Raw genomic sequence first — 17,649 nt, forward strand, 5'->3', positions numbered from 1 at the left:
TTTTTCTGCAAATGGCAATTATGACAATAAATAGAATGCCAGCTTTTCACTGCTGATTTGAGTGGGGTCAAGATTTTGCTCGCTGATGCTATCCATTTTGTACACACACTTACATGAGAACATTCACCTCTCATTTCTGTAAAGGTGATAGATTCCTAAACTGTAAAAGTTTTCTCCTGCAAAAACATTTGTTTTCTTTCCTTCTTTCTTTCCTTTTTGAGGCCGGAAATATGACAAAAATGGAAATTTAGACCCCTGGTGGACAACTGACTCTGAAGAAAAATTTAAAGAGAAAACAAAATGCATGATTAATCAATACAACAATTACTACTGGAAGCAAGCAGGCTTACATGTATGTAAACCACCAGTGACTGAAAACAGTGGTACATGAGGAGTTTGGGTTGTTGTGCTTTTTTTCCTAAGTTCTCTTTTTATAAATCCCAACATATTGGGATATTAGGCTACTAACTTCATTTTTCACAACAAATGATTTTTTGAGGTGAATAATTGTGTTAAAAATTGTCTGTCAGGTTTGATTAGTCCAGTCAAATACCACTACCCACACTCTGGTGACAGGGTTAAACCATTTATCTCCATCACATCGTTTTAGAATCAGAGGAAGAGGATGAAGCCACTCAGCAGGGCTGGTCTAATTATTGTGAGCATGTTAAATGTCTTCTGAAGATGAGGTCTGTAATGAAAACCAAGCAGTCACTCTTTGAGAAAGAATATAATAGCATATTTTATAGATTCCTTTTAAAATTCTGCCCATTATTTATTGCAGCTATAAAATGGATGCATAAGCCCTACTTTATTTCAGATTCAACTCTTGCTATTTCTCCCATGTGTGCACACAGACCCCATTTGTATGTTTAATCAAGGGAATATGACAGCAGTAGCTCCTAGAAAAGGATTGGGAAGGAAAGTGTGAGGGAATTGTTTCTGTTTCATTGTCTATCAGAGGTATGGGCTTCCCTGAAAATGTGTTCATATGTGTGTCCAAAAAGAGGATAAACTTCATATGTGTGTCCAAAATGAGGATACATCCCAGACCTTCAGAAATGAATAGCTGAAATTCCAGTAATGTTGTCTGGGACATGATTTTAATCTTAGTTTCCAGGATAAAACACATGCTCCAGTCCCCACTCAATTCTATCACCCCTACTTACATTTTAGAAATATTAGTACATCTTTGCCTTTTAAGAATAGTGAGGGCCCTGTGAAATGCTTATCAACAATTCTAGCACTCTTCCCAGGCTTGTTTTGTACTGATCTCAGAGATAACAAAGCCATATTGTGTTCCAAACTGAAGTCCAGCAACTCAAACTTGAAATACTTCATAATAAGCTAATTTACAAATAAAAAAATTCAGGCTTATTCCTGAATATCTGTAGGACAAAAACTGTCATTACAAAAATGCCAATGATCAAGGAAGATCATTAAAACCTTCCCCAAGGATGTGGCTGAGCCCGTCCCGTGCCTCTGCCACTGGCTTGGCCATCCCCTTTTGCACTGTCTCTTGAGATGAGGTAGGTCTGAACTTCCTCCCAGAGTAGAGACTGCCTTTGAAGACCATGGATGGGCTTCCTAGAGAGATCCTGTTACCCACAGCCTTGTCATCCCATTTCTTCTATATCCATGGGGTAACCAAAAGGACTTTTTAGATTATAGAAGATTTTCCCAATTTTCTGCCATATTTTATAGCTTTTGTATGAAGAGCTATGCAAGCAAAGACCTTTTTTTTTATTATCATTTTGGCCTGTAATTTACATCAATACTCTGCAGATTTTTTTACCCTTGTATGAATATTTTTCATGGATCAAGAAACCTATTTATTCTTCTTCTTTCTCATCTGGTATACAATGAAAATGTCTTCAGAAAAGAAGCCTGATGAAAGAATAAGTGGATATAGAAATTGCTTCAGAGTGCAACAATCACATAAAGTCATCTCATCAAATACAGGGCTTATCATGGTCCTTGATCCCTGCCACAAACTCTCTGTGCAGAATAGCCTAAGATACCTGATCCAGAGTTGCCTGAGATCAGCAGAAAGAATTCCTCCACTTTTTAGATGACCTGTGGCCCTGTGTCAGTGTTAGTTTATTCTGATCTCATGCTCTGAGTCAGGCTCCTTCCCAAGCCCAATGCAAGTAAATCGTGTGAGCAGGAAGGGCAGGGAAAAAGGCAGCTGTTGTGCATGCCTGTTCCCTGGTGTCCCAGAACCTTTTGTCCTCTCACCTCTGTCTCCATCCTCCTGAGGGCAGGGGAGAGCTGACAGGAAAGGGTTGCACTTTCCTCTGTGGCTCCCATTTTTCCTGTGACATTGCACACACGTCATCGAGTAAGATGTCCTGAGTCCAACCTGGGCTCTCCTCTGCACTGAGTGCACAAGTTGTGCACAAGTACCTGGCCATTGTCTTGGTGTTTTTACCTCTTCTTCTCCATTATTCCCTCTTTTGCCATCCTGAAACTGAATCCTGATGCCAACCCCACTGTACTGAACCCTGTGGCACGGGAGATCTGATGGCTGCAGCCAGCATTGACCTTCAGAGCCCTGCTCAAACTGTGCTCAATTATTTTGCTTATTTGAGGCACAGGAGAGAGGAAAACAGCTTAATTATAAATATATTTGGTAACACAAGGACCTTAGTAGGCTGGGTGAGTAGAGATAATGCTACTCCAGCAGAAATTAGGATTTCTTTGTAATGACATTGCGCTTGATAATGCCAGGAGACCAGTTTCCTCACAAAGTTTATATAGTGCAGTTTCTCACAATACATTCTAGTTGCTATTGCTCCTGCTCTTGGAATCAATACACAGGAGAAGCAACAGGAATCTCCTTTGCAGATATTTTTAGAGCACTGAATATACTACCAATTTTGATTCTGTCTCTGACAGTTATTTTTAATTCTGCTTATTTATGTTATGACTTAGAAGTTATTTTAGCATCCCAGTAGTATATTAAGAGTTATGTAGGGAAATAAATATTGCCTTTTAGATAAAAGTTTAAGAGGCTACTGGATCTCACATGTCACCAGATATAAACAGTCCTTTGGGGAAAATTACTGACGCTCAGCTCAAAGATCAGGGGCTGGATTCTTAAGTGCGTTCTATCTGCTATATTTTGTTCTACAGAGATCTATGACCAGAGCCAGGATAACTCATCACAGAAAATAGTTTAGTGGCAGTTTTCACATGGAAACCCAGTTTTCCTAACCAAAGTTGGTTGAAATTGACTGAGGTTGTCCTTGCCTTGTTTTACTTTCCCCCCTCTTTTTGAAGCTGACCAAGCAGGAAGTTTGGAAATGGGTCAAATGACTGATGTTCTTTCATTCTGCCAAGGTGAAAGGGAAGAGAACTCTGGCAGAAAACATTGCAGATAATGGAGGTTTGCGAGAAGCTTTCAGGGTAAGTAGATGAAAAATATCTGAAACGTCGTATTATTAAAAAAAAAAAGAAAAGAAAAAAATAGCTGTGGTTATCTTCATGTTGCTGAAAGGCACTTAGTATCTCTTTCTTATCAGGCATACAGGAAATGGATTACAGAAAAGAGGGGAGGACAAGAAGAGCCTTTACTGCCAGGCCTTGAGTTCACACATAACCAGCTTTTCTTTCTGAGTTATGCCCATGTGAGTAGTACAAATGTGTTTCAAATCCTCATCTATTAACCTGAACAATACGCAGTGCAGAGATGAGCTTGATTGGTTTCAACAATCTGCGTCACCTAAACACAGACTTTTGAGAGTATAAGCAGGGACTTTTCCCGCAATTATTGTTTCTTTCTCTTTCCTTCTTTGTCCTGAACTACCCATGGGGCCAGAACCGCTGAAATTATTCTTGGTTTTGCACAGTGTTGTCACAGCAACTTTCTTCTTTCTATTTCCCTGCACTAAAAGGATTTTCCTGCATGTATTGACTCCTCAGCCTCCTTCAATTTTAACTAACACCATTTGTTACTGTGTATGCTGTTCAAGGACGCTAAGCAGCAGTGAAGAAAGTCTTAGTTTGTTTTTTCCCATCTGTACACTAAATATGCCGTAACAAAACTTTGATAAGGAATGTGAGTTTTTTAGAAAAAAAACATAGAGCAAGAGAGAGGATCAGAACTTATTTGGGTAAATAAATTGAGGCAAACTCCCTACATGAGAGGTAAAAGGCTATAAAACTTCACCACCAGTTGGAGGAATGAATCATCCAAAACTGAAGAAACAGGACCTAATGCAACCCATCCTGGCTGAAAATAATTTCTCTGCTGACAGTCAGTATAGCAGTCTATGGGCCTATGTCTGTTTCAGTTTGACTATACTGAAAAAAGAAGATATTCCACTCTCATTGTTTGTTCTGAATTAAGTTTCACCTCATGTCAGTTTTTCTCCAAGAAAAATTTGAAGCAATAGGGAACATCTGGGGGTCTTTCAGGACCATGGCAGGAATCATATGTCCGGTGGTCCCTCACAGGGAAGGGGACTCGTGCACAGTGGGAGCACTGTATGCAAGGTACCCTTGAGCTCAGTCTATTTCCACAAAGCTCAAGACACACAACAGACTTATTTAAAATGTCACAACTGCGTTCAGCCAGACAAAATTGCACTCAAGTCCACTGAAATCCTATGGGCAATCTGGCTTAAGGGATTTTGTTGATAGGAACATTTAATGTAGAGACTTAGGTACGGTAGGGGCAGTTTAAAGGAGATTTTTCATGCAATGGATACAGTATAAGAGGGATAATTCAGTTGTACAAATATTCTAGCTACCCTGGTTTTGGTCAGTTATGATTGGGTGAAGTATATCAGGAACAGGGAACTGGGGACCACTAATGGAAATGTGGAAAATGTGTAATTTCAAAAGAAACTGACATTAGAAAATGGCATAAATATGTCAGGTAAAAGAGCAGCAATTCTAGAGATGATAAGCATCATTACGTGTACCTTTTGTACCTACATTACATAGTTTTGAGACCAAAAAGTATGTTTGGTAGTTATTAAGGTGTGAGATGCTGCAGCACAAGCTGAAAGACAAGCTACTATTATAGAGAACTTAAAAAAAAAAAACTAGTTAAGTGACTGTGATTAGATGATGGGAAAGAATGTGTAGAGAAAAACAGTGGGTGGATACTGGATCTATTAGGGGATTTGAAAAACAAGATAATATACCAGAAGAAAACTGCAGATTGGCAAAGGTGAAACAAAGTAAGAATTTATGGTGTCTTTCCATTTTATGAGTTCTATAAGTAATAGGCATCTTAAGAACAGTGACATTACATTTTGTTTTACATTAAATGTCATCCCAGATAATGTGCCTCTTTCTGTTTTTGTTTGTTTGTTTGTTTTTTGGTTGGTTTTTTGTTGTTGTGTTTGTTTTAAATTTTATTAGGTAAGATGCAACTCCTTTAGACCGGAATCTGCGAGGGAGCAGATATATACTGGAGCTCACAGCCCTCCTCAGTTCAGGTAGTGCAAATGTGGTATTTCCTCGGTGTACACACAGAATCACTCTCTGCAGAACAGAAGTGCAGAAATATAGCATTTTAAGAGGAGGTTAAGAGCAAACACAAAATTGGACTGTGCTCTTGGTTTAGATGGAAATTGAACTGGTTTTATTAGCTTATCTTTCACTATTACAAATGGTTTTCTGTGAAATTGAGGAGCTTGCATCTACCTTCAAAACCATTTGAACGAGAACATATTCTGATCCCTGTGATGTCCTGTAATCATGGCCTGAGTACCTAAAATGCCTCATGTATCACTTTCTTTCCCTAAGCAATTCTAGTTTAGAAAACAGTAACTATAGGTAGGGTCCTTGACTTACTCTGTCTGAGTTCACTAAAAGCTCCTAATTCTTGACCTTGAATGACATTGATAATGCAAAGCAAAATGTGCCCTGTGAGTTCAGTTCAAACTCTTCCAACGGCCTTCAAGTGACACTTTGCTTGAAGGAGCTGTGGTTGTCCAGCACTGACAGAGGGAGTCTGTCTTTGCCAAAGGGCCCCCCACAGGCTCCTGCAGCCCCAGACACTTGTGAACTCCCTGCTCTGGGAAGGGGGGAGGTTTTAGAGACTACACAGGAGTTAGGGAGTCAGAGTTTTTTTATCTGCTGCTTCACCAAGGTCATGTTGGTTTTGTTTGGATTCATGTTGCATTTACTTAACTAAGAATTCTGGGTTTGCCTGTGGTCAAGTACTACATTTAATCTTTATTTGGACAAAGGATGTTAACTCCACAACAAAATTCACACAATACAGTGGATTACTTGCCTTCTAGAGAATCCTACAACTTTCTGTTGACTTTTTAGTCAGCAGAAATCAATAAAAGAGTGTTTTACCAGCTAGTGAGGGTAAAAGTAGTGCATATACAAATCTTTGTGCCTTTTAACAAGGCACAAAGAGATGCATCATTGAAGATACATCATGACAATGACACAGAAGTGTCAGGCTGACTTTCAGCCTACAGGGATTTTTTTTTCGTAATTCCCACCCTTGTTAAGATTTTGGTAAAATAACAATCTGTTGTCTTTTAAAAGACTCATATTTATTTACCTATAGGTGTATTTATATTCTGAATCATTACATAGATACGTTCCCATGAGATGGTGTCACTATCCGCTAATACCGGGTGGAAATTGTGATGGTTTGGTGATCTCAGAGCACAAAAGACACAGCAGGAGACAACAACAGTCTACTCAACAACAATGCACTTTTATTGAGTGCAATCACGGTATGCAATAGAGGGAGAGGAGGAGAGAGAGAGAAAGAGAAAGAAGGGATTATAGCTACCAACAAAGAAGAATGGAGTCCTCGTGGTGATGCCAATAGATGCGTCTTCCCACGGGGTGATCACGAGTTGGTTAACTAAGGGGGTCTTCTTTGTAGTCTTTTCCAAAGCGACAGGCAGTTGGCCAACGCATGGGGGGTTCCTTTGAGAGAACAGGTACAGGACAGACCAGTCCTCTGCAGCAAGCACAGCCAGTCCGCCGTGACCTGCCCATTGTTCCTGACCTGTTTTCTGGTCCAGCAAACACTCCTGCAGCAACACTTGGCAGACATCCCACCTCAGCCAGGCCAGAACTCCTGTGATGGGGTCTCAGGGTTTCATTCTCTGTCCTTGGTGATGGTTGTGAGGCAGATGAGGGATCTTTGGAACGTCTCTTACACCACCCCATGACTCACAATTGTTGTCAAGAGAGCTCCATTAGCAAGATTCCGTGGTGTTGTTGCGAAGCCTTCAGGACTCGTCAATGTTGGTAGCATATCCCGGAAAATAGAGACAGTATGACAGAGAGAGAGAAAAAGAAAGAAAGGAAAATTAGGAAAAAGAAATAGGAAAAAATAAACAAATACAATCAATATTAATTAAAACAAATTTTTCAAATAATCAAAACAAATCAGAAAAATCAAAATAATTTTCACAGGATTACAAAAAATTAATTCAAAACACACATCTAAATTTTGTAATCCATAATTATGGCTTATTCATATAGTTTGCCTTGTACCAATAGCCTTGGGAGTGTCCACAGGGGAGGGGACATTGGCCAAATTGTGTGCATTAATTATAGACATCAGTTGTGTTAATTATTTCATCATCCTCCAATTCATAATGAATAAAATTGCTGATAAAACAAAACCAATCAAAGATAAAATCAAAAGGACAATGATGGGATGACACAATTTGTTCAGGACACTTGTGGCAGTAGGTGACCACCCAAAAAGAGTATCTCACCACCTGTGTTCGGCATTCTTTCTTACCCTTTCCATAACACAATGTATTTCTTTCACATTGTGATGGACAGTCACCAGGGTTTTCTGTCCCTTTTCCTTGATCTTTTCCAAAATTTCTATTAAAACCTGATGAAGCAACAATTTCTTTACCAAAGTAAGGTGATGAGACTCTCCCCGTCGGAGCCCGTGCTCCATTTTAGCCTCGGCTAGCTTGAGAGAGAGCCCACACCAGAAGGAATCTGCCTTCACCAGGATCCTTAAAGCTGCCCAGAGAGGCTGCTGGAACCTTTTTCTTTAGAGCGTTCAGGAGACCCTCGATGGCAACAGGAGAGTCTGCTCTCTGTCCGTGCGGGAATCGCGGCTTTATTCTGGGGTCCTGCCCCTGCCGGCCTGAGCTCAGTATTTAGCTCTGTTTCCATCCCCACCCCATCCCATCCCAGAGAGAGTGAGCCCCCGGCCATCCCAGGGCTTTTTCCCAGGGGAGACGGGCCTAGAGGCAGGGACAAGCTACTGCCCAGTCAGGGATAAGGTGGGAGTGGAACAGAGTTGGGTTACGTTCCAGTGTGGGGGATGGATGCAGCTGAGCAGGGACAAACCACGTGATAGCTTCCAAGGGGAACAGGGGATACAATAGAAAACATTACAAAACCCAATTAACACATTGTAACAGTAAGGTTCATCCCAATGGGGGGAGGCAATTGTTAGTGAATCAGTGTATAATTGGATTCTAAAAGGCAATAAGAGGTAACTGGGGCTGAATAAAAAAAATCACACCCTGTAATTTTGGTAAAGTTACAAACACAAAAATTTGAGTGATTTTTAGTATCCACAACTACATTTTCTAGAAATACAACATCACAAGCAGTTCTAAAGCATGCACAACAATTGCCTCTATATACAAGTACTGTTTCAGAAGTCTCGTTAGGATGAATTTCAAAATGACAGATATTTTGTTCTGTGTCCAGACAAACATCTTGAGCTATAATTGCATTACTTTCACAGATGAACCCTTGTTGTTCCCGGACAATACAAGATTCTAAATTAACAGTTTGCCATTTCTTACCAATTTGATGGGCCCATTCCCTATGCTTGAACAGATAGAGAATAGCTCCATCATGGTTCAATCCTAATGCAATGATAGGAAATATCAAATGCACTGCGGCATTATGCATGGTTAACACAAAAGCTGTGGCTGTGTTTGTAATGGGGTTGTAAGTAAAATTCACTAAGTTCCACCAGGATTGGAATTCTCTTTCAAAATAAGTGGCACTGTTCCAAATTGTTTTCTGAATTTCAGTAGGAAAAATGCCTTCTTCACCTTCTCTTATAATTGAGGCAGCAACTGACTGCATCCACAATTGTGCCTGGATACATCTGAGGGCCAAAAAATGTTATTTTGTGTAGCACCAAGTGCATCAATTACCAATTTGTTGTCATTCACATTTACCTTTCCCCATTTTGGTAATATGTTTGATAATAACCACTGATGTGTTCCCAAAGCCAATAAGGATGACTGCAGTGGTTGTAGTAATTTGGTCAAATCTCTAGTTGTGGCAGCCAATTTATTCATTAATGCTTAACAGATTGGGCTATAGCATTTATTTTAAACTTAAAAGAAAGCCCTTTAGTATTTTTGGACCAAAGACAAACCACTTCTACGGTTTGTGCTAATGTAAAATTGTGCCAACAATCCTGTACGCTTGGGTGCATACAAGCCTTTTCATGCTTATTTGTCTGATTTGTCAAAACACTGATTGAGGTTGCCTTTCTATGGGTAGTTCCGTTAATCATTCGACATCCTATACTAATTTTTTCCCCTACTACCCCTTGAAGCTGCCAGGTTTTTTGTTTTTCCCATTCCTGCCTAGTGTATATCTGATTCTCATGCATAACAACAGTTGATAAATTTAAATCCTTCACATTTCCCATGGATCCGGTAAAATGAACAAAAGCCTGGGACCAAGGCCATTCAGTATCATATTGACTAAGGGTACTCTCAGTCCCTTCCACCCTTTGGGGCGTAACTACTCTACTCAATGTGGGCTTTGGTATAGTATTTATCTTAAATTTGTGAATTAGGCCTTTTAAACCTAATGGATCTGTCGAGTTATTTAGCCAAAGGCATGTCACATAAGTTGGTTTGGCTAAAGTAAAACTATACCAACAATCAGTTGATTCATTTTTACAATCCTTTGTAATTGCAATATTGTTGGTCCTGGGACTTAAAGTGTAGTTACCAACATACTCCTGACGACAACACAAAACAAGGGGGATTTGTTTGGCACACTTCCACTTCGTTGTAGGACACAGTTCTGCTGTAGGGATGTGCAAATAATTTTTTCCATCTGGTTCTAAAAAATTTCCAGCAATTGTAATGGTGGAAGCTTTCTCATAAAGAGATCCTTCCACTTTTCTGCATGCTACCATAATTATTTCACCGATTGTTCCAGTTAGCGTTCTAATCCAATCCTCCCGATCCCATCTCCATTCACTTGGACGATATATCTTAGAGTCATGTAGCACTACAGTCGCTAGGTTCGAGTGATGATCTGTGGGATATGATCCTAGAACACCAGTGTACCTGATGGTAGCTCCAGACCATGGCAATTCAGCTGGTATCTGGCCATGGGGTTGTGGTAGGATGCAGAAAAGTATCACCAACTTTATCATGGTTTATGTGGTCTTCATGTCCCCCGGGGTTCTCCTGTGAAAAGTAAACACAACAAAGTCTGCCATCAAGAGGTAGAGAATTAGAATGATGGAATTATTCAGCGTGTAATTTATCTGATGCTCTTTCCCTGGAGCATCAAAGGCTATCCATGCATATTTATTCAGAGGGGTTTTTAGCACTAGTGGTACTTCTCCTACAGTAGAGAGGTCCACCGAAACAGGTTGTCCAGGGTAATGTGCTGGATTCTTAGAATCATTTAGTACCCATGGTGAGGGAATTATGCTTGGAGCTGTCGAGCAAAATGCAGTGATTTTGGGACACCCATTTACTCCCCATCTATCATTCACACCTTTCACAGCTTCTTCAGTTATTGAGAAGATGTTACAGTAATGTTCAATCTGAGCATACCACTTTCTTACTGAGGTCCTCTGGGCCACCCCATCAGGTGGGGGGGTCCCAGTAATGACTGTTTTAATAACTTTGAAAGGGCCTCACAAGACAATTGGTTGTTGTCATGCAACCTCTCCACTTCTATGAGAGCTAAGCTAACCACAAACAATCCTTTTTCCCAGGTAGTATATTTTTTTTTCAGCATCTTTGAAACCACAGGAATAAAAACCAACAGGTCTCATTGGACCCTCAGGACATTGCTGCCATATGTATACTGACAACCCAGAATTGACAAACCCCCATTCCACCTGTAAAGGGTCTGTAGGATGAGTAGGGCCAAGGGCTTGGTGAGCCATTGCTTCAAAAATCAACAACTGCATTGCTTCTTCCTGAGAAGCAGTCCGTTCCCATTTTATCCCTTTCCTCAGCAAGTCATGAAGATATCTGACGATTATGGAAAAATCTGGGATGTGTTTTCTCCAAAACACTAATAATCCCAAAGCATGGTGAAGATCTTTCCCAGATTCAGGCATTTTAATTTGATCTAAGGAGATTAGGGTATCAGGTGGGATACGTCATACCTCCCTTCCACCAAATTCCCAAATATTTCTCTTCATGTGAAGGTTTTTGGATTTTTTCAGAGGGAATTTGCAAATCAAGACTTTCTAAGTGGGAGATTATTTTCTGTTGGATGTCTCCCACTTCTTCTATTTCATCTCATCCCACAAGGATATCATCAATGTATTGATCTAACTCTTGGGCATCTTGAGCCCCAATATACCTAACACCTTTTGTTTTTTCTGATTTTTCCTCTGGGGTTTTTACAGGTCCATACTTTCTACTGTAATTAATGAGATCTACTGCAACCTGACTCCATGTCCAAACTTTACGATCACCGGCAGATGAGTTAGACTGAGAAGCTGGTGGCTGAGAGGGGGTTGAATATGGAGTAAACCCAGGATTGGTAGATCCAGTTTGGTCACTTGGGTTTCCAAGGAATCTATCCAGCCTCTCTACGGGTCCTAAAACCATTGTGGTTTTTTGTAAAGTAATTGCTGTAGGTTTGAGTGCTTCTGGAAGCCCCCAAATTAAAGGAGCCATTCGTTCAGGCTGCACAGGTAATTTGCATTGGGGATTCATATCCAGGAAATAATTTCCTTTCATGTATCATTTGCAGGCAGGCGTCTTTTTGGACGCTTTCCAAAAGCTGGTTGGGGGTACTGCCTATAGCTAAAGGGTCTCCCCTTTCCAAAGGATTAATTCCCGTAGCCCAGAAAGCTGTGTGCTGTGTCAGGGACTATGTGTCATGTTTGTCTCCTGTTGTTAAGAAAAATCCATGTCCCCCATATCCACTGGCCTCCTGTTCAGTCAATTTAATTTGGTCTCCTCCAGTGAGAGACACTCAGAAGATATATTCTGTCTCTGATTCTTGTGGGGGACAGCTGTATTCTGATTTAATCAGGGGTCTCAAACAAGGGCAGCAGTATTCCCCACAATTTTTTACTAATTCCAATTCCTTCTGGAGGTATATTCAATTAACGTAGGTTGTTTTTTTTTTTCATCTGCTTCCTTTGGGGAGTTGGGATTTTATGAATTCTTAGATTACTCATCTTTCAAGGCCCCGTAGCAAATGATTTTCATTCCTTTCTTCATCTAATTGTTTCTGCAAAATTCCCACTAAGTTTTGAAGAGATTCTATAATTTTTTCCTCTTCATTATACCACCTAAAGTGGTTTTGTATAGCAGCCGTAAGGCATGCTCCTAAAACAGAACATATTATGGCTTTATCTTGGTCAAATCTAAATTTTGTTTCATGTTGTAAAACACATACTCTATCAATCACACTCTCCAAATTAAACCAGTTATTTTGAGCCCACTCTTCTCTTCCAGGAGAGAGCTTGGCATTATGTTTTGCTAGCAGAGCATAAAGTACAGCTTTGTCTTTTGCACTAAGGTTTTCAGTCATTTTATGAAGAGATCAAAACCACAACAGGGAGGTAAGACAGTTACACACTCACACAGCTCAGCTGTGTCTCCCTTCGCTTCCCTGAGTGGGTGAAGAGACCAAATCTGCCTGGGAGGTACTCCTTAGTTACTGAACAGGTTGTCCCTTCACTGCACCAGACAGTCACAAAATTACACAAGTACAAAATCAGTCCCGCCTTTTGCACAATGAGATCTTTTGTGAAATCCTGAAGGCAGAACCCTCAACTTGAGTATGGGGATGCTTTACACCTAGGTGTGTACAGTTTGTGGGAAATTTGAGTCACCCCCCTTGCTTTCTTGACACCGCTCACCCCTTTCAAGGTGTCGGGCAAGGTGCGGCTGGAGCGAAACGCTTTTCCCGTTACAGACTATACACAACCTGCAAACCCCTTTGCCATCTGGATCCTGTCTGTGTTGCCAATTAAATGTCATGATCCTCTAATACAGGGCAGAAATCGTGATGGTTCATTTGGTGATCTCAGAGCACAAAAGACACAGCAGGAGACAACAACTGTCTACTCAACAACAATGCACTTTTATTGAGTGCAATCACAGTATGCAATAGAGGGAGAGGAGGAGAGAGAGAGAAAGAGAAAGAAGGGATTATAGCTACCAACAAAGAAGAATGGAGTCCTCTTGGTGATGCCAATAGATGCGTCTTCCCAAGGGGTGATCACGAGTTGGTTAACTAAGGGAGTCCTCTTTATAGTCTTTTCTAAAGTGACAGGCAGTTGGCCAAAGCATGGGGGGTTCCTTTGAGAGAACAGGTACAGGACAGACCAGTCCTCTGCAGCAGGCACAGCCAGTCCACCATGACCTGCCCATTGTTCCTGACCAGTTTTCTGGTCCAGCAAACACTCCTGCAGCAACACTTGGCAGACATCCCACCTCAGCCAGGCCAGAACTCCTGTGATGGGGTTTCAGGGTTTCATTCTCTGTCCTTGGTGACGGTCGTGAGGCAGATGAGGGATCTTTGGAACATCTCTTACAGATAGTGATATACATGGAGTTCTAGGGTAGAGTATTTATTAGGAAAACTCCTGAAGGCATGAGGCTATGAAAGAAAATTTCAGAGAAGTTTAGATTAATTTGAGATCTAGAAAACATAGACAGAACTTTTTCTTGGTTTTTGTGTGAGATACTGAGAACTGGCTTCTGTTTCAGAACTGAAGAAAAGCACTAGTGCTTGTCTCCTCTTGCAAATCATATCACCTGAGCTAACAAATATCTATTTCTCTCTAATTGGTTTCATTTATGTCCCAAGACTATTATAAGCATAGCTGCAGTACTTCTAGCTCCAACACTGACAGCTCTTTCTGTCCAAAAAGCTCAAAAGGCCCTTTTAAAAGTAATTATAAAAGGTAAAATAAAAATTATAGAAATTAACAACACATATCTAGAGCACAGGTGTGTACATCTAAAAGACTCACACCAGTTTCTCTTCACAGTCAAAAAGGAAATAGCATTTTAGAAGTTAATATATATATATAAATCATCTTTCAGCAGGTAAAAAAATTAAATTACTTAGACTCTGCAGGTACATCTTTCTGTTGATTACCAAGGGAGGCCAGCGTGACCTGCTCAAGGAAAGGTGTCTCTGCTGTAATTCAATGAGATGAAATCCAGACACCCCACTCTGATTTCAGTTAATGTGTGGCAATATCAAACCAGGGGTAGAAAAGTGGCACGCATGCACACATAAAGATTTTTCCACTGGAAAAATTCTGGGTTTATTTGTTTTTTAATTGGCAGATTTTCAGTATTAGCACATCTTTGCTATTTTTGAATGCCAATTTCAGATTGAAATCCCTGGCATGGCAGGCAGAACTCCCACCAACGTCAGCAGCAGTTCTGCACGACCAGCTCTTGACGTTCCAGTCCCTGAATTTGTATCTGCAATTTTTTTTATAGTAAAGTTGTATATCTTGTTTGAAGCCTAACCTCATTTGGTAATCTTCCCTACAAAACTGACCTTTAGGCATTTTTGTACCAGACGACTGCAAATTTTCTTACTCGCATAAAGTCTAATCAATGTAATAAGAATATTTTCTACCGTGCTGAGCTGCACTGAGAAAGTGATTGTCTGCAATATGGAAAAATGCCTCCTCACTGCATAACAAAGGAAAGGTATACAATTACACAGTAGATATTTTTCTGCTTCTATCTCAGGAAGCTCTTTAATACCATTGCAAGTTTCAGGTTAGTAAATCCCAAGATGGTTAAAAACATAGGGAAAAGCAGCAAACAACACAACTGCAATCTACCAAAGGTAAAATAATAGTTTCTGACTGGGGCAAATAATGCAGATGTGAAAGCAGGAGCCAACCATGACTGCATGCAAAGGCTAAGCTCTTCCCTATGCCTGAAGGTGCCAGCCTGGAATGCAGACACATTGTCCAGCTTGTGTCAGGCAGGGACATGCTGACACATGCAGGGACATGCAGTGTCACACCACTTGTGGTAGAAGCAAGAGAGCTTGGGACCTGGTCAGGGCAGAAGGGTCAGAAAATATATTTCCACAATATCAGAGGAGTTGAGAAGCTCACAGGTGCAAGGCTGAGCTGCCCAACAAGAGGCTGTAACTACCCCCAAGCCTGCAAAGTCCCAGGGACCCACTGCATGTGGGTGTGCAGAGTGTGTTGTTAGGAGGATCTGGAACCACATGAAACCACTGCCAGCACAACCCCAGTGTGTGCTTACATCCTCCTGTCTGCTGCACCGCAGCTGTCTGCAAGGCTGGAAGAAGAAGGATTCCACCATGCACAGCTGCTGCTGATCTCCCACTTGTGCTGCCAAGAGTTACACCAAGGGTTATATTAAAAAATTGTTCTAAAGGACACAGTATCACAAAATGCATTTGTTTTTTATTGAGTTTCTAGCAAAGCGAGATGTTTCTCAAAGCATAAACCAGTATTTGCTTCATATTAACTTTAACTAGGAGCCCTTCTCCTGGACCTTTTGGTTTTATTTGTGGAAAAAATTATATGAAAGCCTGAAAATTCAGCCTGAAGTGAAAACACTGAAATGCTTGCAGAGCTGTAGTATTTGACAAAAGGCAACCTGCATGTCAATCACTTTTCTCTCTGCAGAGTAATTGGAGCCATGAGCAACTTTGAAGAGTTCCGTAAAGCTTTCAACTGCGCAGCGAACACGACGATGAACCGCGGGGCAGAGTCCTGCCGGCTGTGGTAGCTGTCCCTTCCAGCTCTTCTGTCAGCAGGAGGCTGCCATGTGAACTGCTCAAGCCCACAGCCAGTTTCAGAATGATGGTCTGAAACCTGGAGAGGTGTTACTCCAAATGCATCTTCCTCATCCATGCTAATGGATCTGATCATTCCCTATGTAGAGCCTAGAAATATTCCAAATAGAAGAGTTTGTCTTTAAGCATAATAAAAAAACCCAACTAACTCCTTTTAGCCATAAAGCTACTCTGGCTCATCTGCAGTTGCACTGCTGTTGATGGATAACTGCCATTATCAATTCTAATTCCTGATTTATAGTTGAGCAAAATGTAAATGCTAAAATCCAGTTTTAATCTATGGCTCTGCAGGGGTTCTATGCAGAATGCTCCCACACAAAATTTATTCTTTCTGGATGAAGAAATTCATGACCTGCTATAGAGCCAGCTCTGATCTGCTGCGTGATACTGCATTTTCATAACTTATGCTGTCACAGCCCAGCATGCCAGAAATGATGTTGCATGATGTAAAGACACAAGACTTTATATAAGTTCAGTTTAATATGTCAGATTAGTGCCTCTGGTTTTGGAACAGTTTCAAGCTGAGAAAGTACCTCACAGTATCCATCTCTAGGACTAAAACATAAAGGATACTTTTCAGATCATGGCCTCTTCTAATTTTAGAACACCTTATGATAAAAATCAATGTATGGGGAAAATTAGAGGCTCTCAGAGAGGATTCCCAGCACCACAATATTCATAAATACTGCAGCATTTACCCCGGATTACACTATAGGCAGTTTTTTCCCAAGGGATGGTTTTTACTTTGTGCTGAAGATGCGTTCATCTACATTTATCTTTTTAAAGGTAGAAATACTATACCAGTTTTAAATGATGGATTTTATAGTGTCTGTGTCTTACATGACATTGTAACTAATGGGCATGTTTGGCCTCATGTTCTGTGTGGGGCAGGGTGACTTGTGATTTTAAGGTAAGAGTATGTGACAGAAAAACAGAGTACCAGCATCATTTGACTTGTCTAGATAAAAGACCAGTTTAGAAGTAGAGGACTTAAAAGTACACTAAAAATACAGACTAGTTGAGTTTTCAATTTGATTTTTAAGAATATTCATTAAAAGATATTTTATTACAGCAGAAAAACTTTAACACATAACTGTTACTAGGGGGGGTGGGGGATGGGATGGGGGTGAGGGAGGATGCACACACAACTCTTTTTTTCCTAACAGAAAGGTACTTATATAAGTGGTATGTATTTATACCTTCTGCATTATTTCATTTTTACATGGTGGAACTATTTTAAAAGGAGTTTCTTTAGACTGATTTAATTACTGCAAACCCATATTTGTCTCTGCGTGTATATACATACTTGCAAAACATAATTTTTATATTCTTTAATTTTATCAGTATAAAAATGTTAGTAAGATAAACTTTTTTACAAGGATTGGTCAAATACTGTTGGATAAGGACTTGGATGGACAGTCGCATCCAAAGGGTGGTAGTCAATGGCTCAGAGTTCCAATGGACATCTGTGCCAAGTGGTGCCCCTCAAGGGCACCAGTGCCATTTAATATCTTCATTAACGACATAGATAAAGGGATCAAATTCACCCTCAGCAAGTTTACAGATGAGTGATGTGGTTGCCACACCTGAAGGGTGGGATGGCATCCAATGGGACTTGGATGATGAGAA

The 17,649-nt window shown here is 40.5% G+C and overlaps 2 protein-coding genes across 3 annotated transcripts in view; one reads left to right on the forward strand and one right to left on the reverse strand.

Moving 5' to 3' along the window:
* The window catches only part of PHEX (phosphate regulating endopeptidase X-linked), a 103,458-nt gene extending 87,491 nt beyond the window's left edge, over window positions 1-15,967 (forward strand). Inside the window, exons 18-22 of the mRNA XM_040057033.2 lie at window positions 222-352; window positions 3,343-3,408; window positions 3,525-3,629; window positions 5,374-5,450; window positions 15,851-15,967. Of these exons, the coding sequence (XP_039912967.1) occupies window positions 222-352; window positions 3,343-3,408; window positions 3,525-3,629; window positions 5,374-5,450; window positions 15,851-15,953 (482 nt within the window). The 3' untranslated portion in view covers window positions 15,954-15,967. The remainder of the gene's footprint in view (window positions 1-221; window positions 353-3,342; window positions 3,409-3,524; window positions 3,630-5,373; window positions 5,451-15,850) is intronic.
* Window positions 7,439-17,649, reverse strand: part of LOC120749537 (uncharacterized) — a 325,325-nt gene continuing 315,114 nt past the window's right edge. For both annotated transcript variants that reach the window (XM_040057035.2, XM_040057036.2), the window contains exons 6-7: window positions 13,375-13,815; window positions 7,439-10,418 (exon numbers count right to left, since the gene is read on the reverse strand). In XM_040057035.2, coding sequence (XP_039912969.1) covers window positions 9,284-10,384 — 1,101 coding nt within the window. In that variant the 5' untranslated portion in view covers window positions 10,385-10,418; window positions 13,375-13,815 and the 3' untranslated portion in view covers window positions 7,439-9,283. The remainder of the gene's footprint in view (window positions 10,419-13,374; window positions 13,816-17,649) is intronic.

This window comes from Hirundo rustica, chromosome 2 (assembly GCF_015227805.2).
Source record: "Hirundo rustica isolate bHirRus1 chromosome 2, bHirRus1.pri.v3, whole genome shotgun sequence".
Lineage (NCBI taxonomy): Eukaryota > Metazoa > Chordata > Aves > Passeriformes > Hirundinidae > Hirundo > Hirundo rustica.